Source organism: Talpa europaea (genome assembly GCF_964194135.1).
Source record: "Talpa europaea genome assembly, chromosome: 1".
Lineage (NCBI taxonomy): Eukaryota > Metazoa > Chordata > Mammalia > Eulipotyphla > Talpidae > Talpa > Talpa europaea.
The window spans coordinates 40,436,662-40,461,190 of NC_140073.1; the positions used below are offsets into that span (position 1 = coordinate 40,436,662).

Consider the following 24,529-nt stretch of genomic DNA (forward strand, 5'->3'; position numbering starts at 1 on the left):
TGCTGCCCTCCAGAAGCTCTTCGCCAGATTTGAAGGGAAGGGAATGAGGAGGAACATGTTGCCGAATGGCGTCTGTGGTACAGACCTGAATCTCCAGTCTGTGGGACTTCTGATCTCTAGGCACTGTGGCTCTTTTTTGTTTTTTGGTTTTTTTTAGTACATGTGCTGCCGAAGCAAGCACTGTTTTTTGGTTGTTTTTTTTTTTTAAAGATTTATTTATTTATGCGTACAAGAGCTGGGGTACAGGCCAGAGATGCAGGGGGGTGAGAGGATTCACCAGAGACAGAGTGGGGAACAGAACAGGCCAACTGATGAAATACAGTGCTGAGGGGAGCAGCGGGCGAGACAGGAGAGGTCTGCCGTGCCATGTGGGTAGCTCCCTGGCCAGCCGGGATGGAACTCGTGCTGCAGAAGCTGCGGATTGCTTCATGGTGCTGTGATGCCACTAGGGAGGACCCCGTGGCTGTTCTTAAAGATAGCAGTAGGTGCTCATTCTTCTCCCAGGTGTAGATGGAATCCTGGGAAAGACAAAGGTAACAATGTCAGTATTATAACTCCTTGTATTTTCAGTTCCTACTTCTTTTCCTTTATCCCATGGTCATTACTTATCCCCAAAACGCCTGTGACCATCCAGTGCCACCCACACAAGGGGAAATGTGATGGTGAAATGTTTCAGTGGACAAAGTCAGAGGCATTAACTGCTTGCAATTGAAATATTTATTTTGGCAGATTTTACAAAGACATTTGACTATGTGAACACTTTCTAGAGTCTCTCCCAGGGCCTTGGAATGATCCCATAGAAGAGCCCTTGAAGCTCAAGTTTCATCTACTTCATGGTAAATCTGACTTTGCCAACATTGTGCAGGGCGGTTCTCTGTTTGCAGCACTGTCCCATAAATTGTAAGCTGTATCTCTGGACCATCCGCTAAATGGCCCCCAATCATTGTGCCAACAAAAATGTCCTCAGAAATATGAAAGCTGGGGTGAAGGTTAGGGGTGGGTGTTCAATGGCATCCCTGTTGGGAACTAGGGTCTAGACCTCTCTGTATCCCAGACTGACAAGTTTGGGAAGGAACTATGTAAAAGCCATTCTCTAAGGAAATAGCTACACACCTTTCCGCAATCCCTCTGACACAGAATGTAATCTCCACACCATTGTATGTACTTATCAATTGATGAAAATTTGGGGGGAGGGGTCAACTGTATATGGTCAATGATAAGAGTTGGACTTTAGTCGTGAACTTCACACAGTACAAAATCTTTAATTGTTTAGACCTGAAACTTGGAGCATTTAATAAATCTTTAAAATCTTGCAACAAAGAGATTCGCCACCACTTTGTTTATTTAAAAGACCACACATTATTGTGACTCTTCTCTAACCTTATATATACTTAAGTTATGTAATATAACATTATATTTAATATGAACAGGCACCATCACAAACACTCATAACGTCACAGTTCATATTCTCCACCACCCCAGGAGGAGACTAAGACTAAATGAGTAAAGCATTTTGCCCGAAATCACTAAGTTAACAGAAGGGACGTTGTCTATTAACATTTTGATTTTTTCTTTGTCATTTTTTCTTTTGTTTAGTGTGATTTAATGTCCATTGTGAAAATACTATTCTTATAAGAACATTCAAAGCTAATCATAATCAATTGTGGATGAAATCAAATGAAAATGTCCAGTTTCTAGATCATTTCTAAAACTTCCTTCTCAACAACTTTTTCCAAAGATCCCCAAATATTAAAACTAGCTTGACTTCATTTTATCACCTATGTCTTTATCACCTATCACCTATCACCCTCAAATCTCACTTTGATGACACCGTAAGGACTGGCAAATCAGACAGAAGCAAAGATAGAGGTGGAAGCTCCAGATATTCTTGAAGTAACAGAACCATCAACAACTGAGCTACCCTTTACGATTGGATAGAGTATCTCCAAGATTCCAAGATTTTCTGGGATTATGTAACTGACATAACCTCATACTGCATTTTTAAACATTATTTTCAATTATTTATTTTCTTACATCTTTGTTGATTTTTAGATAGTATTTTATTTCTCCCCTCAGGTGTAGCTCCACCACCACAGCACCCATTATCCAGCACCATAGTCCCTTATGCTCTTCCCTCCTGTTTTGATCCCTCCTTCCCCTTCCCCTGCTGTATGCCTCAGATCTGTTGTCAATATGCAAGTTTGTCCTTTTCCTGTCCCTTTGTTTGGTTTCTCTAGAGTCCACATATAAGTGAAACCATCAATATTTCCCTTTCTCCTTCTGGCTCATTTCACTTAGAATAATCCCTTCCAGATCCATCCATGTTGCTGCAAATGGCATGAGTTCATTTTACTTGATTGCACTTCAGGCTGTACTTTGACCCCCTAATCAGATGGTCAATCCATGGTGATTCGGGTGTTTTTGTACTTTCCTTTGGGTTTTTTAGCATCAATGTTTGCTATCCTCATTGAAAGGGTTGGGGAGTATTTTCTACTCCCCTACTGGAATTGTTTCTACAAAATTGGAATCATTTGCTATTTTTTAAAAAGATTTATTTATGCATGCATGCATGCAAGAGCTGTGGTATAGGCCAGAGGTGCAGAGTGTGAAAGGATTCACAGAGACAGAGTGGGGAACAGAATAGGCAGACTGACTGAAACACACTGCTGAAGGGAGCAGCAGGAGAGACAGGAGCCATGTTGGTTTCTCCCTGGCTGGCCGGTGATGGAACTCGTGTTGCAGAGGCTGTGGATTGCTTCATAGTGTGGTGCTTAACCCCTTGCGCAAGCAGGGAGGCCCCTCATTTGCTATTTTGAAGGAGTAATTTGTCTAAAAAACCATCTGAGTCTGCTATTTTACAATAATTACAGCATAATCCTATTTTTCACTTCTTGTGTCAGTTTTTGTAAGTTGCACTTTTCAAAAAATTTACTGATTTTGGGGCATCCATTTAAAGCTTTATTGTTGAATTTTTTCTCTTATTATCTTTCCCTGTTATGGAACATCAAGTTATGGTTTGATCACTGGTTCATGTAATGGTCTATGTATATGGACCATACTATAGAGAAATCATTTTATGCCAAACTACTACCATTGTTTATTAGTGCCTAATCTCCCTCTTAAAAATAAAAGCTATGATGTTTATCCATCAACCCATGGTATTAAACAGGCTCAAGTTCTTGGGAAGAATGTCATATGCTATCTCCAGAGGCCAAGACAGATTGGATTTCACATTTATTCAGTATTTATTAAACACTTTCATGTGCTCTTTATCATCAAGTACTAAGATTACAGAATTCAGAAATCCGAGCTCAGCAACTGTCCTCAGGGGTATTCAGAGACTTCTATCCTGAGAGCAGAGTGAAGAGGAACCTCAGTACTTGTCAGGCAGGCCTGCAGGTCTGAAGTAATTGGGGTCTTTACCACTCCGGCCCCATTCATTGGCAAACTGGTCGGCCTTTGAGTCCTCCACTCCGTGGCCACTGTTTCCGTATCTAAACAAGTCGGTGACTCTTTGAGTAGCTTCTCTGGCATCACTGGAACCGAGGGAAGCAGGTAGGAGATTAACCAGGGGCTGATGAGCAACAGGTTCACCCTCCCAGTTCTCTCCCCTTTTGGAAGAATTAATGACTCTTAGAGGAGCCAAGGAAAAGGGCAGTTAGACACGGACCCTGCCCTGCAAACTGTCCAGCTCGCTCAGGCTGACCGCACTCCGCTTACACTTGGTGAACAGCACCCCTAGCGGGCGATATGGGAATCCTACTGGTAAGGTTAATGCCATTAACCTTACTCTGGATCTATCAATCACTCAGATCCCACACTGGCAAGAATAGGATGGCCGAGAGGGGAGAGGCCGCATTCTCCACTGGAAACTTCTTTAAGAATTGGCCCCTCCAGGTTGTGCGAGGCAGAAAGCTGTGCTCACCCATCCCTGCTCCCAAGACCCCCTTTTGTTTACCTGATCACTTTAGAGGCCCACACTCCGCCAGGACCTCTTTGTGCAGCCTCATAGTTGCCTCTGGCATGGAAGTATTTGTCAGAGTTTTTGAACTTGGCTTCTCTCATGTCAGAGTAGGCTCTCCACATGTCTCTAGTCCCTGGAAGGGAAAGAAATGATGAAATAAATGTGATGATCAACATCTGGGCAAAACAGAGGGAAAAAAAATTTCCTCCCATTCATTCCAAGATAACTTATCTTTGTTTTATATATTCATTATTTCTGGCATTTGGAAATATGGCTTTACTGAGAGTTATGACACTCTTATTACCTCTGAGTTACTGATTCGAACAGGTCATTGGAGTCCAGGCCTGTACGAGTATTTCCAAAGTGCCTGGCTTATTTTGCTGTCTAGGGCCAGTAAACTTAGAGGTACTGGTTCTCATCCTTTCCTGTGGGCAAACAATCAACTGGAGTGTTTGGTAAAGGCCAAATGTAAATTAGCCCATTTAGCTTAGTAATGGAGATTGTGATTCAACAGAGGGATGGTGTATGAACTAGGGTGTGTCAACTGCTTTTCACAAAGAACTCCAGACCCTAGGGAATTCTCATACACGTGGTTCTAGAACAACCCTTTGAAAAACATTGACCTCAGAGATAAAGATATTTTTAACTGGGTCTGTGAGAATTTAATGAGTTAACAGCTTATTCTTAAAACAATTGTTCAGAAATAATTATTATAGAAAAACAATAACACAATTTTGTGAAATAAATTTTTGCCACTTTATTATGGCCAATGAGCTAAATATCTCTTGCAATTGGATTCCTGGCCACGTCTCAGCCCCTGTGGAACTAGCATAGAAGTAATTCATTGTGCCGCTTACTGGGGTGAGAGTTGCTCTTTAGAATTGCCTTCCTATGGCACCACATCCCAATTGTGCACTATTTGCCATTTGCTCATATAAAGAGCAGGATATTATGTTCACAAGTCCCTCTGTGTGTGTGCTCTTATCGGGGAGGCAGTGCAATACCATGATTAATAGCAAGGTTTGAGGAGCTTGATAGCCTGATTAAATCCTGCTGTTTGGAGAATTTGTTAGGTCTCTTAATCTCTTAGTGCTTCCTTTTCTCTGTGAAGGGATAGTAAAGAGACACAGGGCAAGCTAGAAATTAGGCAGTTTTAGGGACAGTGCAGGAGGGGACCTCTGAAGAATTTAGGGAGGCTTCAGAGATAAGGACAATCAAGGGAAAGTAACCCATTCCACTAGGAAAAACAAACATCCCAGGACCAAGGACAACATTGTTAATGCTAGTCCTGGTTTCCTTCAGGTGGTAAAGGGAGGCGGAGATTGGAGAAATGGAGAGTGGTTTAATTTATGGACACATTAGAAGGGCAGCTGTTTAACTTCAATGCAGGGATGTCCATCCAGAGGACTGGGCCATGAATTTAAAGATGCAACAAATGGGGAAAGAGAAAGCTGTTAGATAAGGAATGTGAAGATCCCCCACTCAGGAGCAAATTAAGTGAGACAGCCGAGAACTAACCAATCACAGAGAGACTGGTGGAGCTTTAGAATAATGAGGGAAAAAAGGTGTATATTCCCTGAGACACAACTCCACTTTGGCTTCCTTGCCCCTCCCAGGCCTGATTCCCTGGCCTGGGAGTCCCACTTTATTTCTGCTCTTTTTCTCCTCAATAAACTTTTTCTTTCTATAAACAAACTGCCTCTTCTCGCTTGCTTGCCTGAGCGTCTGCGAAGTTCCTGCTGCGGCTTCTTGAGACACCAACCCGTGGGGGTCTGGCGTCTGGGGCTCAGCGCTGCCCTGCAGCCTGGGATCTGTTCCTGGCTGGGAGACTAGGCCTGACAATTCCGGTATCAGTAGCACATTGAGGGATTAAATGATTGAAACACAAGGATGAAAACGAGTTCATTTGTAAATGTAAAACTCTTAAGAACAGTGCCCACAAAGTATTAAAGACAATTTTGATTGTAATTACTGAGTGGCTGGGGAGTGAGACTGTAACAGGGTGGTCCCCAGGAAAGGGGGAGGCTCCAGATTTTCTGCCCCACCAAGGGAGGGTGGAGCTGAGCAGAGAGAGAGAGAAGCAGCTGGAGAGGAGACTGAGGAAGGAAGGAAGCAGGATGCAAAGCCCGAAGGAGACCTGGAGGAGGCACATGAAGCCGAGAGACATGTGAAGAAACTGCGCTTGCCTTTTGGTCGTGGACTGGGTGACACAGATGTGGGTGAGAGACCCGTGGGGAGATGACAATGGCAGTTTTTGTCTTGATTTTGATTTTGTTCTTTTCCTTCCAGACTCATCTGGTTGTTTCTGATCCTTTTCTGTGGGTTCCCACTTGAAGGTGCCTTAGACTTGTGATAGGTTTTGAGGTCTTGCTCTGGGCAAATCCTGCTTGGGTGGACTTTTACCTACGAGGGGATGGGTACCTTTGGGTGCTTGATTTAGAAGCTATATTCTTTGCCTATTGTTTACTAATTGTATTAAAGTTCCTTTTCATTAAAGTCTCATATGTTTTGTGTTGATGCGGTGGATGGCAGAATCCATTTAGAGCAGGCAGGTTTGCGGGGTCTGGGGAGCCCCTCTCCCTGCCCTGTAACAAGAACACACCCCACACCTTTGATAGACCCATGTCATGGCTACTTGAGACACTGACGTGAACTGCCCCGTATCATCCACTAGGTGCTAGTAAAACCCCACTTGTGATTAATCACCATGCACCCCTGAACTTCTCTTGTCCTTATTCTGCTAAGAAGTTGGGACCCGATTGTTGAGAGGGGGCGGAGCAACATGGCGGCGAGGAGACGCTGCGAGTAAGATCTCCCATTAAAAAAAGTTAATAGGGAGGAAAAGCGGCAGGTCCCAGTGAGAACTGGGACACGGAAGATAAACGGACGACTCCAGCAAACTGCCCAAAGAAGAAAGTTGCCATAAAAGAGGACCAGAAGGGAGGGAAGCGCAGAACCCTGCTCCCCTCCCCCGCCCACAGAGGCGGCACTCTCCGACCGGCAGAGAGGAGGGAAACAACAAACCAAAACGGCCAACAAGAAAAACGGACGCAGCAAGTGGGACTGTGAGTGGAAAGGAACTATTTCAGCCACCACACCCCGTGAACGGGAGCTGAGGCGAACCCTGCAGGATCCGCCACGGAGGTGAGCTCCAGGCGCCATTAAAGAGAGCCCCGCCCCCCAGGAGGAGACCAGCACCAGCACACAGCCCCGGCCGCCCGGTAAGCTTGCGCGAAAGCGGCGCTCGGATTGCAGCTGCCCAGGTCCCCGCGCCTGCGACCTAGGCTTGCGGGGAGACAGCGGAGGCCCTCCCTGAGTGAGAGGGAACAAGGCGCCCAGGCAGGGGAGCAGGATTCAAAAGGCGCCATTCCCGCGCCACTGATCTGGGCTACAGCCCACGTCCTGGAACTGAGGGCTTTGGAACTGAGACCCGGGGCACGAAATTAGGGGCGTGGGTTCCCCACGACGGTGGGGCACAAGGCAGACACAGCACCCCAAAGCCGTTGAGGTGTACCCTGCCATCCCCGCTCTGCTCCCTGTCCCACGGGGTGGAAAATCAGCTCCCCAAGGGCTCTAGGAGAGATCTCTGGCGCCACCTAGCGACGTGACCCCAGCACAGGCTACTGAAGCAGCTAGTGGCCAGCTGGGGAGTTAGCCCACACCGGGCCCCTTCTGAACAAGTAGTCTGAGCCCACAGGGAGAGCGAGCACCCACAGCCGGGGCAGACCAGGCGCGCAAAAGAGTGTGCCTGAGACCAGACACGCAGGGAGTGTGTCCCACATCACCATTTTAGAACAGGGACATTTCTTCAGTAAAGACTACCTGCAGAAGGCTTCCTCAGGAGCCAGAGGTGAGCGGGGGAAGTTCGCCCACGCCAACCCCCTCTGGCCTGCAGTCCAAGCCCAGAGGGGAGCAGGAACCCACCGCCGGGGCAGACCAGGCGCACAGGGGAGTGTGTCCCCACATCGGCATTTTAGAACAGGGACCCTTCTCCAGTAAAGGCTGCTTGAAACTGACAGATGACTCCTGGAAGAACCAGAGGGGAACAGAGAAGCCCACCCAAGATGCCGGCCAGTCCCAACAACACAGTGTCCCAACGCATACGGCAAATTAGAAAACAGACAGTAGGGAGGAGAAGAACCACACGCAACCTAGCAACTCTCCAGAGAAAAAGCACACCACAAAAAGAAAGCCAGCCCCCAGATTGCAACGACAATAACTTGGAAGAATTTCTGAGCCTTCCAGAAAGAGAATTTAAAATTGCCGTGATTAAAAAACTGACAGAAGTCATAAAGGAAAACAATGATAAGGGAAAAATAATCAACGATCAGAAGAATGCAATTGAGTCCCTAGAGAGGGAAAACAATGGTCAGAAGAAAGAAACTGAGTCCCTAAAGAGGGAAGTAAAAGAAATACAGGAGATCAAAGAATTAATGGAAGAACTAAAGAACTCTGGGAAAAGCAATGAAAGCAGAATAGATGAAATGGAAGAACGAATAAGTAATCTTGAAGACACAGAAATAAAAAGAACCAAAACAGAAAAGGAAAGAGAAGTACGAAGGAAAAAGAACGAAGAAAGACTTCGGGAACTATCTGACTCCATGAGGAAAGGAAATATAAGAGTTATAGGAATACCAGAAGGAGAGGAGAGAGATGTAGGAACAGAGAAAATATTCAAAGAGATAATTGAAGAGAACTTCCCAAATGTGAAGGAGCTGAAAATTGATATACAAGAAGCAAGAAGAACACCAAACTTCCACGACGAAAGGAAAAATACAGCAAGACACATAATAGTAAAGCTCCCAAGAATCCAGGACAAGGAAAAAATAATGAAGCTGGCAAGAGGGAAGAAACAGATAACATTCAAAGGAAAACCAATCAGGCTGACATCAGACTTCTCCGAAGAAACACTACGGGCAAGGAGAGAGTGGAGGGACATAGTCAACAGACTCCAAGAAAACAGATGCCAACCAAGAATACTCTATCCCGCAAAGCTCTCCTTCCTCTTTGAAGAAAGAATATGGACCTTCCCAGACAAACAGAAACTCCGGAATTTCATTGCAACTAAACCCCCACTCCAAAAAATACTACAAGGAGTCCTAAAGCCAGAACCTCAGAGCGACGAATAACAATGAAAGAAGGCCAAAAAAAAAAAAAGTTATTAAAAGAATAAATAAATAAAATCAAAGGAAAGACAAACACAATGGCAAATACAGATGTTAACATATCAATATTAACTCTAAATGTAAATGGACTAAACACTTCAATAAAAAGACACAGAGTTGCAGCCTGGATTAAGAAACAAAACCCAACCTTTTGCTGTCTCCAGGAAACACATTTAGCTACAAAAGATAAAAATAGGCTCAAAGTTAAAGGATGGAAAACAATCCTACAAGCAAATGGACCAAAAAAGAAAGCAGGAACAGCTATACTTATATCAGATAAAACAGATTTCAAACTCAAAAAGATAAAAAGAGACCCCAATGGTCACTACATTATGATCAAGGGGACAATACTTCAAGAAGAAATAACACTCATTAACATATACTCACCAAACGAAGGAGCACCAAAATATATCAGACAACTGTTGTCCTCTCTGAAAACAGACATCAGAGAAAACACATACGTAGTGGGAGACTTCAACACACCACTATCAACAATGGATAGATCAACAAGACAAAAAATAAGTAAAGAAACCAAAGCTCTAAATAAAGACCTAGAGCAATTGGGCTTAACAGACATCTATAGAACACTAAACCCCAAAAAAACGGAGTACACATTTTTCTCAAGCGCACACGGATCATTCTCCAGGATCGATCACATACTGGGGCACAAGACAAACATCAACAGATACACCAAGATTGAAATCATATCAACCATCTTTTCTGACCATGAAGGCATCAAACTAGAAATAAACCATAAAAAGAAGGCAAGGAACTTTCCTACCTCATGGAGATTAAAAACCACACTACTTGAAGACCACTGGACTAATGAGGAGATCAAAGAGGAAATTAAAAAATTTTTTGAATTGAACGACAAGGAGGACACCAATATCCTAAATGTATGGGATGCAGCAAAAGCAGTAATAAGAGGAAAATATATAGCAATAGAAGCTCACATCAAGAAACAAGAAAGAACGCAAAGAAACAACCTAATCTCGAAGCTCAAAGATCTAGAAAAAGAACAACAAAAAAACCCCAAAACCAGTAGAAGAAAAGAAATAATAAAAACCAAAGCAGAAATAAATGAAATTGAAACTAAAAAAACAATCCAAAAGATCAATGAAACCAAGAGCTGGTTCTTTGAAAAAATCAATAAAATAGACAAACCCCTAGCCAGGCTCACAAAGGAAAAAAGGGAGAAAGCACAAATAAACAGGATCATCAATGAAAGAGGAGAAATCACAACGGACACAGCAGAAATCAAAAGAATAATCAGTAACTACTATGAACAGTTATATGGAAACAAGTTTAACAATCTAGAGGGGATGGACAAATTCCTACAACTCTACAATCACCCAAAGCTAGATAAAGAAGAAATAGAACACCTAAACAGACCAATTACAAGCAGCGAAATTGAAATGGTAATCAAAAACCTCCCCAAAAACAAAAGCCCAGGACCTGATGGATTTACAAATGAATTCTACCAAACATTCAGAGACGAATTAGTGCCTATCCTTCACAAACTCTTCCAAAAAATTGAGAAGGAAGGGACAATACCAAACACGTTCTATGAAGCCAACATTACACTAATACCAAAACCGAACAAGGACAACACAAAAAAGGAAAACTACAGGCCAATCTCCCTAATGAACACTGATGCAAAAATCCTCAATAAAATTTTAGCTATCAGAATCCAACAATGTATCCATAAGATAATTCACCACGACCAAGTTGGATTCATTCCAGGGGCACAAGGATGGTTTAACATCCGAAAATCAATCAACGTTATCCAACACATCAACAAAAAGAAATATAAAAACCATATGATAATATCAATAGATGCTGAGAAAGCTTTCGACAAAGTGCAACACCCATTCATGATAAAAGCCCTTGAAATTCTTGGGATACAAGGAACATACCTCAACATCATAAAGGCCATCTATGACAAGCCAACAGCCAGTAACATTCTCAATGGTGAAAAGCTGAAAGCAATTCCATTAAGATCTGGAACAAGACAAGGATGTCCACTCTCACCATTGCTTTTCAATATAATACTGGAAGTCCTAGCCAGGGCAATAAGACAAGAGAAAGACATCCAAGGAATCCAAATAGGAAAAGAAGAAGTCAAACTATCACTATTTGCAGACGATATGATATTATACATAGAGAACCCCAAAAACTCCACAGAAAAGCTAATTCAACTCATCAATCAGTTCAGTAAAGTGGCAGGATACAAAATCAACACGCAAAAGTCAGTAGCCTTCCTATACACAAACAATAAATCTGAAGAAGAAGAAATCAAAAAGACCATCCCTTTTGTTATTGAAACAAAAAAAATCAAATATTTGGGAATAAATCTAACAAAAGAGGTAAAGGACCTATACAAAGAAAACTATAAAACACTGTTAAAAGAAATAGAAGAAGACACAAAGAAATGGAGAGACATCCCCTGCTCATGGATTGGAAGAATAAACATTATTAAAATGGCCATCCTTCCAAAAGCAATATACAGATTCAATGCTATTCCAATCAAAATTTCAATGTCATTCTTCAAAGAAATAGAACAATTATTGATGAAATTCATATGGAATCACAAAAAACCCCGAATAGCCAAAGCTCTCCTGAAAAAAAAAGAAGGGAATGGAGGCATCAGACTCCCAGACTTCAAACTATACTACAAAGCCATAATCATCAAAACTGCATGGTATTGGAACAAGAACAGACATACAGACCAATGGAATCGAATAGAAAATCCAGAAATAAACCCACAGATTTATGGTCAACTAATCTTTGACAAAGGAGCAAAGAATATGCATTGGAGCAAAGAAAGTTTGTTCAATAAATGGTGCTGGGAAAACTGGGTCGCTACATGCAAAAGAATGAAGCTTGACCACCACCTCACACCATACACAAAAATCAACTCAAAGTGGATTAAAGAACTAGACATAAGACCTGAAACCATAAAATATATAGAAGGAAATATAGGCGAAACACTACGTGATTTGCACATCAAAGACATCTTTACAGACACATCACCCAAAGCAGTGATAGTGAAGGCAAAGATAAACAGCTGGGACTACATCAAATTAAAGAGCTTTTGCACAGCAAAAGAGACAATAACAAAAACAAAGAGAAACCCCACCAACTGGGAGAACATTTTTGCACCCAACACTAATGATAAAGGACTGATCACAAAAATCTGCAAAGAGCTGATGAGACTCAACAACAACAAAGAAAATAATCCAGTCAAAAAATGGGCAGAAGAGCTTAAAAGAAACTTCTCTGAAGAGGAAATGCAAATGGCCAACAGGCATATGAAAAAATGTTCAACATCACTTGTCATCAGGGAAATGCAAATCAAAACTACCATGAGATACCATCTTACACCAGTGAGAATGGCACATATTAAAAAAACTAGCAACAACAAATGTTGGCGAGGGTGTGGAGAAAAAGGAACTCTTCTGCACTGTTGGTGGGAGTGCAAACTGGTCCAACCACTGTGGAAAGCTGTGTGGAGATTTCTGGACCTACTAAACATAGAGCTTCCATATGATCCAGCAATTCCACTCCTAGGTATTTACCCAAAGGACACAGAAACATCAATTCCAAAGAACACTTGCACCCCTATGTTTATAGCAGCACTGTTTACAATAGCTAAGCTTTGGAAACAACCCAAATGCCCAAAAATAGATGACTGGATCAAGAAGATGTGGTACATATATACCATGGAATATTACTCAGCATTCAAAAAAGATAAACACATGCAATTTGCAGCAACATGGATGGTGCTGGAAGGGATCATGCTCAGCGAAATAAGCCAAAAAGAAAAAGAAAAATACCGGATGGTCTCACTCATAGCAGGAATCTAGAAAACTTAAATAAGGGACCAGGAAAATGAATAACTATAAGAAAGTGAAAATCAAAATCAACAAAAAACTATGAACCAGAGACACTTTTAGGGGGGCGGGGGCGGGAGGGGAGGGATTGGGGTCAGAATTGGGGGCTGCAATTGTATGGGGAATATAACAATAAAATTTATAAAAAAAAAAAAAAGAAAAAAAAAAAAAAGAAGTTGGGACCCAAACCTTAGGCTTCCTCAGGCTTGGGGGTCCCCACAGAAGAATACAAAACTGGCCAGAAAAATCTGAGACAATGCTACTAGGAAATCCCTACTCCTTTTCTACCAACGAGGGCCTGGCCCTATTGGGACATGGCCTCTACTCAGGTGAATTCTGAGGGCAGCCTGATGCAGCCTCCAGTTCCCATCATCCTGTCCCCATTGTTCTTACCTTGACCAGCTTCCCTGAGGAAATCGAACCATCTTTGGCTGCTGACACTCAGGATCAGGGAGCAGAAAATGATGGCGGTGACAAGCTTCATCCTGCTGCAGAATAAACTAAACACAACCAAGGGTGACACAATTGGGATTTTTTTGGTGCTGCTTCAGTGTTTGTTTATTTGTTTGGTAATTTTGACCCCCCTTGCATTCCAAATATAAAACTCATCCAATTTGATAGATAGATAGATATCAATAGATAGATAGATCTATAGATAAGTAGGTGTGGTAGATACATTGTATTTCAGTGGGCCTAATTCTCCTTTTCTCTTTGTCTCATTGGCATCCCAGTGATTTATTACATGAAAGATCGCAATGGATTTTTATTAGAAACCATCTTTCCATTTTAACTATCCCCAATCAATTCAGAAATCCAACTGTTCAGGAAGACTCCAAAGAAGTATTTTGAAGATTTTGTGACTACTAAGACTTTCTGTAATATCAGCTGAGTTAAATGCTCCACAAATATTTGCATGATGCCTGTACTACCATCACTGAGTTCACAGAGGAGATATAAAAACAAAATCCATACATTTGAAGTATTTACACCTGATGAATTTGAAATGTCAGAATATCAGACACAGAAAGGATGCAGGTGTGAGGATATAGCGCAAGAATGCTGGTGGGGAAAGAATTACCAAAGAATAAACCTGTTAGAAAGTGCTAGCATCTTACCGTGGACTGTTCTTTCCTGCTGAGGCTCCTGGTAAAGCTGCCTGTGCTGTCAGTCTCAGGATGTGGCTGGTGCTATATATACCGACACTTTGCACGTGGAACAAAAGGGAAGAGAAGTTGGAAGCTAAACAATGAGGTAAGGGGAAACTTCTTTGGCCAGAACACAGCATTCAGAACATCAGGGCTCTTGTTTACACACATCTAATTTTCCCAGATTGTGCAATATGGCAGGTTTTAGGGGGTTTTCTTCCAATTTCCAGTCTCCCTACAGGAAGAGAAAGTTGCTTTTCCCCCCATGCAGTAATGTACAAACATTTGCTGTGAAGAGAAATCAATATTAGGGGAAAAAATCTGATTAAAGAATGTAAGAATACAGGGCAAATAGAACAGCAAAATGGGCTCTACTGCAAGGGACAATTTAGGATGAAGCTGGAACCTGAGGGCACAGGAATAGGAAGGAAGGAACAGATAACCCAGGGAAGCAAAATTTTTAGTATCCAATGGCAGGCTCAAATGATCATGATCAGTTGTTATTGAAGGTCTTAATAGCAGGTTATATTTGGAGGACTCTGTAGCCCTGGAATGTTGAACAATAAAGTAGAAATTTGTGACCATGCTGTGCAGAATGGTGTCGTGACACACCTAAAGAGGAGCAGAGGAGCAATAAATGGCCCATTGACTGCTACATTATCAGTTTGAAAGATTTGGGAAGGATGCAGAGAAAACTGGTGTGCAGGACAAGAATGCTGATGGGTGTGAGGATAAGGAACAGCTGTTTTGATCAGAAAAGGAGAACTTTGGGTCTCCCTGGTGGCACTGGGGTTGAAGTTCAGGGCTATCAAGCTATCACCAGCCACTGCTGCACTTGAGTTTGATTCCAGTCCAGGGAGGAACCCACATGGCATAGCAGACCTCTCCTGTCTCACCCACTGCTCCCCTCAGCAGTGTATTTCAATAGATCTACCTGTTCTGCTCCCTTCTCTCTCTGGTGAATCCTCTCACCCCCCGCACCTCTGGCCTGTACCCCAGTTCTTGTATATATAAATAAATAAAAATAAATCTTTAAAACAAAAAGAAAAGGAGGACTCGCTCTTACCAAGTGATGTTGCAGGATTGTATCAGGAAGAAATTGCATGCAGGTGCTACCAGGGAGATAGAGGCCATGATTCACTCTCCTGCCACTCATCCAGAAGGGAAATTTTTAAGTTTGTTGGATTTCCCTAGAGACATGTGTATATAACATGGCAGAGATGATGGGAGCTCCAGAGGACATCAGTACTGGTCCTATTGACCATGGGACCCTGGGCTTGAAGCCCAAGGACAGCAGTAGGGCAAGCCTAGGGAGACCAGCTCAAGATTTTCCTCAGGGCAGAAATTGTGGATCCGTGACCTCAACTTGTTACAGGTCTTTTACTTTTAAGCCATTCACTGCTGGAACTCACGCCTGACTTTCTTTCTTTTTTAAATATTTATTTATTTATTTATTTGTTTGTTTGTTTGTTTGTTTGTTTGTTTGTTTATACAAGCACTGGGTAGAGTCAGAAGCGCGGGAGGGTGAGAGAATTCACCAGAGTCAGAGTGGGGAGCAGAGCAGGCAGAGGGACAGAAGTCCGAAGTACACTGCTGAGGGGACCCTCCTCTGGTGGCCGGGGAGCGGGCAGCTTCGCAACCCAGCGCTCAACCGCTGCGCCACCGGGGAGGCCCTCACGCCTGACTTTCTCAGTTCCTTTATGTCATCCTCTTCTCTAACAGAAATATTAGAGAGAAAGCAAGTACAATTTCTAGAAACCAAGAGGAACTCCTCACAGAGACTTTGATAGCATTGTAAATCTACTTCCTTTGTACTTAGTGCATTCTGTCTTCTTGGAAGGCACACTCCATTCCATGCAGTCAAATGCTTAGAACAATAAACAATAGTGGGAGTAAAACTATCATGTCATGGTGATATCAGAATCACCTGGTTTAAAGGATTTTAAACAAAGTCACAGTGTCCCAGCTGTCATGAGACAGTCTCTGTTAGCAGGTGTTGTCCCAGCTTAATTGTTAATAGTGACACCGCCTTTCACTTTTGCAAGTGACTTTGTTTACATAATAAATGAGATGGTACTGTTATAGGACAGGGAGAGGGGCAGCCCAAACCCCGCAAACCTGCCTATTCTAAATGGGTTCTGCCATCCGCCGCATCAACACAAAACATATAAGACTTTAATGGGAAGGAACTTTAATAAAACTAGGAAACAATACAGGAAAGGCAAAGAATCTAGTTTCTAAATCAAGCACCCAAAGTTACCCGTCCCCTCGTGGGTAAAAGTCCATCCATATGGGATCGGCCCAGAGCAAGGCCCCAAAGCCTGTTACAAGTCTAAAGCATCTTCCAGTGGGGACCCACAGAAAAGAGTCACAAACAACCGGACAAGCCCGGAAGGAAAAGAGCAAAATCAACATCAAGATAAAATCTGCCATTGCCACCTCCCCACGGGTCTCACCCACATCTGTGTCACCCAGTCCACGACCAAAAGACAAGCGCAGCTTCTTCACGTGTCTCTAGGCTCCATGCGCCTCCTCCAGGTCTCCTGGCTCCATCCTGCTTCCTTCCTTCCTCAGTCTCTTCTGGGACCTGAGGGTGGAGTTGGGCAGCCAGGTTGGATATAAAAAACCAAACACGTGGGCCTAGGGCTCTCTCTGGCTCGCGATCGCTCGCCTCCCGGCTTCACCGCTCCTGGCTGGCGGCCAGCTCTCAGAGCGCCATTTTGGGGTTCCAGATCGGCGGATCGGGTAGGACTCATTTAAAACTTTGTCTCCCGCTTTTCTCCCAGAGCTGTATATTTCCTCATTTCCCCTTCCCTTGTAAATAAACCTTTTATTAACCTTTCACGTGTGCCTGCAGTAGAGCATTGATAAGTCCTTTTAAGCGCGCGGGTGAGGACCCACAGTCAGGCACCCCGTTTTGTATCGGGGTTGCTCTACAACAGTACCACTACTGGAGTAACCATTTGTGACCAAGCTGTTGAGCGGTCTCCTTTTTACCCTGTTGCAATTAAGTGAAAGACAAGAACATCAAGACTGAAGAATCAGAAAACTGCCGCGGACCAGCACAGTAGTGAACGATGAGGCCGTCTCAGGGTTGAGAGACTGCGCAGGGTGGTCAGGGAATCGGTGAAAGAAATGACAAACAGACACACTTCAAGAGAGTGAAAATCTGAGTGTAATTTTCTTTGAGTTGGTGACCAGTATATATATGTTTTTCTAAAGGCATAGGATCGGTTATTAGTGAACTAAACCAGTTGGCTCATAGGTTTAACTTATCATTGACAAGGCAGTGATTTATGTCCAGAGTTACATTTGGATCTAGGCACATTCCTAAGCAGTCAGGCCATTAGTTTTGTCTTTTGTTTTATATAATTTCATTTTCTCCTAGCTAACCACTAAATTCCTTAATCATTATTAATTATAACAGGTGCACCTATTTTTTTTATGTAATGACATTTTTTCATTAAGGATCAAAGCTAAGGAATTTTAACATATAACAGAGCAATTATTGAACTAACAATTTTGTTGTTACGCAAGGTTTAGTGGTGTTTCATTTGAGTCCTCCTTGTTACTCGATTTCATGTTTCTTTAATTTAGCAATCAATGACCTTTATAGAAGAGAAGGAAGAAGTTTTAGAAAGAGAGTGAAGGGATAAAGTTTGTAGGTCTGAGGAGACGAGATAAGGCTCCTTTTGTATCTTTTGATAGGCGTCTGTCTTATCTATGTCTTCAGGGAACTTTGCTGTACTCCCCTGCGCGCTGGTTCCTTGCCCAGCCGGACCTAGGGACCGTGGCGAAAGCCATTATCCCTAAAGGTCACTGCAGGGGGAGGTGCAGCAGAAAACCAGAGTGAAAAAAATTAAAGCTCACAGGACACCATGGCCAAGGGTGACAGCAAAGTCCCAAACTTCGCAAGAACAATGAGCAGTTTGGAGCTCATGTAAAGCACTCAATACATTTAACTCTTTTTGCTTTGACCAATAAAATCCATAACAATTTATACTTTACCAGAGTCAGAATCATTAATTAATTATTACCAAGGTCACATATTGTTTAATACATGAGTAAGATTACCAATCAGAATTACAGTTTTAAAGATCAAGGTTTAATTTTATTAGCTATAGTGACAGTCTTAGAAGTCTTATAAGGTTTCATTGATACAAATAACTGTTACAAGAATAATTTTTGATGCAGAAAACCATCCCCAATTCTTGCAACTACAAAAGAAGAAGGAACATTATCTTCTTAGTTTGGTGAGACATCTTTCACCACCAAAGGAGATACTTTAATTTTTCTACCTAAAGTTCCATGAGGAAACACTGAGGGAAAAACAGATAGGCTTGTGAAGCTGAGAAGTTATCACAGGAAAGAGCAAAGTGGGATTATGAACTCAAAACAGATTGAAGACTTGAGCTCAAGATCTGGAACCATAAAACTCCTCAAAGAAAACAGGCAATAACCTTCCTGACATCGATCTTGGGCAATGATTTTCTTTTTAATTTAACTATAAAAGTAGAGGCAATAAAAGTAAAAATGAACAAGTAGAACTGTATCAAACTAAAAAGCTTTTGTACAGCAAAGGAAACAGTTTATAACAAGAACTTTGTTGCCACTTTGCAGTCAGAAATGCCATGAGGGACACAACAGTCTGGAGGTTTGTAACGCAAGACTCTGCTACTTGAGAGAGCAGAGTCTTGTGTCATTTATTGAAAACACACAGGCTAGTAAAAGCTGACAAAGGAATAAAGTCTGGAGAGTGAGATTGAAATGGGGGACAAAGTTTTATGAGGAACAGAGAAGGGGACATTGTGACCATCTATCAAGAGACATTGCATTAGCAAAGTATTTGATGTTATCACAGGCAGAGTTTTCCCGAGACCACCATGGAGATAGTTACATAATCAGGTCAACGGTGGCTTACGTGTCTCTGGGCCTGGGTCATGTTCAGACTATTGTCCGTAGAGAGTCGAGGAATGCTCTGCTGTGATTTGTAGATAACAAATAGGTCACAGTTGCCCATGAATGGCCAGCTCATAGGAACCCTAAGGAAACCATCAGCAAAATAAAAAAATAACCCCCTGAATGGGAGTAAATATTTGCAAATCATGTATTTGAAAAGGGGGTTAATATGCAAACATGTACTTTTTTAAAGATTTACTTATGTTACAGGAACTGGGGTACAGGCCAGAGGTACAGGAGGTGAAAGGATTCATCAGAGACAGAGCAAGGAACAGAGCAGGCAGCTAGACTGAAGTACACTGCTGAGGGGAGCAGCGGGTGAGTCAGGAGAGGTCTGCTGCACCATGTGGGTAGCTTCCTGGCCGGGGATTGAACTCAGGCTACAGAGGCTGTGGATAGCTTCACAGCTCTGCGCTCAACCCCTTGTGCTACCAGGGAGGCCCAAATACATATTTTTTAAAAACTCATACAATAGCAAAAAATCTGATACTTTAAAATGGGCAGAGAACCTGATTAGACGTCTTTTTTCAACTAGACATACAGGAAGGAATCATACTCTTAGTGTTAAAGAACTTTAACAGAATTAGTGTGCAGAGAGAGAGGGGGAAGAGACTTAAGGATATTCATAGTAATAGTTTTCCAACAAAACTCTCAAAATTACCCATCCCCTATTGGGCAAATGCCCAGCCAAACAGGGTTGACCTGAAGTGGGGTCACCAAGACCCAAAAAAACTTGCCATAAGTCTACTAAGTACCTTCTGGCCGAGCACAGCAATAAAGGGGTAAGGCAAGTCCCAGAAAGTTGGGACAAAGGAGAAAAAGAAAATACAAAAACCAAAGTAACAAGGGCCATTGTCTCTGGGAACGACTAGGAGCAGAGAACTGTGCATGAGAGCTCTTGTCTAGCCTATCAGCTTCATTTAAATAAGGTTTCTAGGGCCTCCCCGGTGGCGCAGTGGTTGAGCGCTGGGTTGTGAAGCTGCCCACGGCCTCTGCGGTGCTGGTTCGATCCCCAGCTGCTCCCCGGCCACCGGAGGAGGGTCCCACATGGCGCGCAGACCTCTCCTGCCGCCCGCTGCTCCCCTCAGCAGTGTACTTCGGTCCTTCTGCCTGCTCTGCTCCCCGCTCTGGCTCTGGTGAATTCTCTCACCCTCCCGCGCTTCTGACTGTACCCAGTGCCTGTATAAACAAAACAAACAAACAAATAAAATAAATAAATAAAACATGCCTCTATTTAAAAATAAATAAATAAGGTTTCTATATTATTTTCCGCAAAAGCAATACTGATCTCATCAGTTCAGGCTAGTGTGCATGGAGTGGGGAGAATCTCTGTAGACTCTTCATGTTAGGTCTTCAGTCAGTTTTCCAAGTGTATGCACATCTGTGAATACATAAGTAAAGGCGAGTGGATAAAAGACCCGTCATTGTATATCTGCTTTTTCAGTTAACAACTTATCATGGTCACTTATCCTTGCTACTAACCTTCCTGCCACAGTCAGTGGCAAAGCTGCAATTCAAATCTGGTCTGTTAGGATTGAGCATGTGGACTCTGAGTGTCTATGCTGTATAGCTGCCAGTTGAATTTGGCAACAATGTGGCACATAAGCAACTAAATGTAAGCATAATTTAGCTCAATTGTATTACATACTGATTTGCTTAATAACTCTTCCAGTGGTATGTCAGCAGCACCCTCCTATACACCCAGGGCCTAGCAAGGTTCCTGTATTTGGGGAGTTCATCAAATAAGTGTTGAATGAGTGAGTGCGTGGATGAGTTTTGCCATCATTTTAACCAGAAAGTAAAGTAGGTTGAGGTTTTCAAAGGGCTCTGTGTTAGAAGTTGGAAACTACTCCCAGCCCTGCCGGGGAGTAAAGGACGATTGTGGTGCATTGCAATTCCGTGCCAGGCAGATCATTAAGAAACACAGACTCTGACCCAACCTGGAGTTCCTGTAAATTTGCCCCTTCTTTCAGGAAATATACAAGTGGGTCATTGATGGGAGGTTTTGCAAACATTGTGAACAGCATAGTTTACAGAAATAAATACATTGTGCGTAAGTCAGGTACTTTACTTTTTCAGGGAAGACTGGATTTTCTTTCCTGTAATAAAAAACCTGGGAAATTAAAGAATTACAGAAGAGCTCCTTTTGCACCAACTTTGACAAACAGGCTGCTGAGTGATGTTTCTTTCTTGTTAACCCACAGCTGAGGACAAAGAAGTTGTAAATACCCCACATCCTAGAGAGCACACCCCAAACAGGCCAGGTATCATTTAAATTACTAAGGTTGATGACAAAGTAGCAGTGCAGGTCTGCACAATCAACCACGTCATCCCACCCCACCCTCTGGTCCATATAGGAAAGTCCTCAACAGTGGGATTGTGCGGAGAAGGCAAAGTTGATCTTGTGAGGAGTATAGGATTTGTGGAGATAGATTCAGGGTACCAAGACAAAAAATGTCTTCCGAGCCTTCAACTGGGTGCATGCTCAGCTGTGTAAACACTGCCCACTCCCACCAGTGCCCCTATCAAGATACAGAGGGATGAGTAAGTTCTTGAGACAGTTGACAAGTGTGGGCCCAATCAATGTTCTGGTGCTTGCTTGTCATCCAGGATTTCTAAAGGATGGAGCATCCCAGCCCAGCGGAATCTGAAAAGGTGGTGATAGAAGTGTGGTTAGGAAGATGGGGGTGAGTCTCTCCCATCTGGTTTTTCCTAAATTACATCCTTTGTAATAAACTTATAATCTAGTAAGTAATATGTTTCTCTTGAGTTCTGTGAGATGCTCTAGCAAATTAATAAAAGTCCAGGAGGGAATCATGGGAAACTGATTTAGTCAGTCAAAAGCAGAGTTAACAATTTGAGTTTGACACTGACTGATTAAATGCTATTGCCAGAAACACCCCACACACCCCAAAGTGACCAGAACCCTTAGATTTTCCACACTTCCCAAAATTCTAAGCAGCTTAGTGAAGCCTCCTTTCTCTGACAGTCTCTTCAACCCATCTGGTTATATCATATCCAGCTGTCATGGGGAAGTAAACAGCACTTTCTGTTTACCTCAATTCCTATAGTCCTTACATAGAGAAGTCATTCAATGTATCCAACCATTTTCTTAGCCACTCGAAGTTTACCCCATACTGCAGGGGTCCTTGCTGCCCCAGCCAGATAAGACACTGGCAAGCAGCTAAGAAAAGGGCCTGGGCCTCCCCTGTGGCGCAGCGGTTGAGCGCTGGGTTGCGAAGCTGCCCGTGGGCCTCTGCGGTGCTGGTTCGATCCCCAGCTGCTCCCCGGCCACCGGAGGAGGGTCCCACATGGCGTGCAGACATCTCCTGCCGCCTGCTGCTCCCCTCAGCAGTGTACTTCGGTCCTTCTGCCAGCTCTGCTCCCCGCTCTGGCTCTGGTGAATTCTCTTGCCCTCCCACGCTTCTGACTGTACCCAGTGCATGTATAAACAAAACAAACAAACAAACAAACAAACATGCCTCTATAAAAAGAAAAAGAAAAAAAGAAAAGGGCCTCACACCGTGGGGCTGAAGAAAAAGGGCCTCACACCGTGGGGCCGAAGACTGAAAGAGCCTCACTCCGTGGTTCTTAAGATTCCTTGTGCCTCACACCGTGGGGCTGAAGATTAAACATCCCTTAGTTTTTTGTTCTTGGTCATATAAGAAAAAACTTCTCGGAAAATACATTGGGCAATAAATCATACGTATAGAACTCTGGCACAAAGAAATACCTGCTTAAAAATTAAACATTGTAAATTTGGCCCACCTGACAATTGGGAAAGAATTTGTTATACATTAACATGCCTGACAAGCAACCCAGGACAACGACTATAGTACTTCCTTCATTTGCCTTTTTTAGAAGTTTTTTCGGAAAGCTTTTTAATGCTCTATGAAGTTAATTGTGTTAAGAAGTTTCTAGGTAGAAAACCCTGTTAGCTGATAACGGGAAAGCAGCTGGTCTCCGGCTGAAGGTCATATAAATAGAGGAGTCCTTTGATGATTAGGCTTTTGCTGATAGGAGTGTACTGTCAGCTATCAACTGTCTTAGGTAATTGTCTAGCTGAAATAATGAATTTTAGTGTAAGGCTTAGTTTTTTTTGCTATTAACCTTGAAGGCTGCCTTCTGGGTGAGAGCACGTAGCAGCCAAAAGTCTATGGAAAAAGAATGCACTGATTGCTTCTGCTTTGCTTCCATGTGATGACATAATCTCACTACTTGCCTGAGTGTATAAATAAAGACCCTCTGAGGCCCTCAGGAGGAGATACTAACACAAGGCATTGTGTGTGTCTGCCTTACTCCTCAATTGTGCTGATGCCGTCCCATCCTTCAGGAGCCCCTGACACGACATTTTTCCGAGGCTGGTCTTTGGTATCATACTTTCCTACAAAGTGCTTACAATAAATCTCGTGTCTATATTATACTCAAATGAAAACTCTATTCAGAATTTACCTTTATTATTAATCTAACAGGCTATGTAAATGTATAGGAATGTGACATGGTAATCCAGTATGAAGTTTACATAAATGAGCACTCCCTACAGTCTCCAGTAGTACTCAGACTTTATTATAGTTTTTAAAAAATACATTTTAGGGCCTCCCCTGGTGGTGCAGTGGTTGAGCGCTGGGCTGCAAGGCTGCCTACAGCCTCTGGAGTGCCAGTTCATTCCCCGGCAGCCAGCGAGGGTCCCACAAAAAAAAAAAAAAAAAAAAAAAAATTTTAAAGTGCATAATTCCTTTGGGCAACTCTGTTTGGGAAAGATTATAGGTAAAACATTTTCAATAATGAAATATATAGGTTCAGATTGGAAAATGTCAAATACTAGAAAAAAATTTTAAATTAGCTCAATTTAAATATGGGGACTGGGCCTCCCCTGGTGGCGCAGCGGTTGAGCGCTGGCCTGCGAAGCTGCCCGCAGCCTCTGCAGCACCGGTTCGATCCCCGGCCGCCGGGCGAGGGTCCCACATGGTGCGCAGACCTCTCCTGCCGCCCGCTGCTCCCCTCAGCAGTGTACTTCGGTCCTTCCGCCTGTTCTGTTCCCCGCTCCGGCTCTGGTGAATTCTCTCACCCTCCCGCACTTCTGACTGTACCCAGTGCTTGTATAAATAAATAAATAAATCTTTAAAAAAAAAAAAAATATGGGGACATTTCATTTAATATCTAATTTGAATCTTCAGTTTTCACTTATTTTATGTGTTAATTCCATTACACCAGGTCTTATTTCAGTAATTTCCCAGCTTTCCCAGAGAAGAAATAAAAAGAATTCAATTTCTGCCAATTACATTTTCTTTCTTCATATCACCAGATAAGAAACTTTTATTTCGATACAGAAGTCACAGTAGGAAAAGAATGTCCCCAACCCACCAGAGGCAGGAGCAAATAATACTGTAGTTCAGAATAAGG

General features: G+C 42.9%; 1 protein-coding gene across 1 annotated transcript; it reads right to left on the minus strand.

The window, feature by feature from the left end:
• Positions 1 to 3,373: 3,373 nt before the first annotated feature.
• Positions 3,374 to 13,506, minus strand: LOC311173170 (serum amyloid A-2 protein-like; the record flags this gene model as incomplete). The annotated part of the gene is made up of 3 exons (XM_084236983.1): positions 3,374 to 3,536; positions 3,959 to 4,097; positions 13,416 to 13,506. 3 exons carry the CDS (start codon positions 13,504 to 13,506, stop codon positions 3,374 to 3,376), a joined length of 393 nt encoding a protein of 130 aa, XP_084093109.1.
• Positions 13,507 to 24,529: the final 11,023 nt, after the last annotated feature.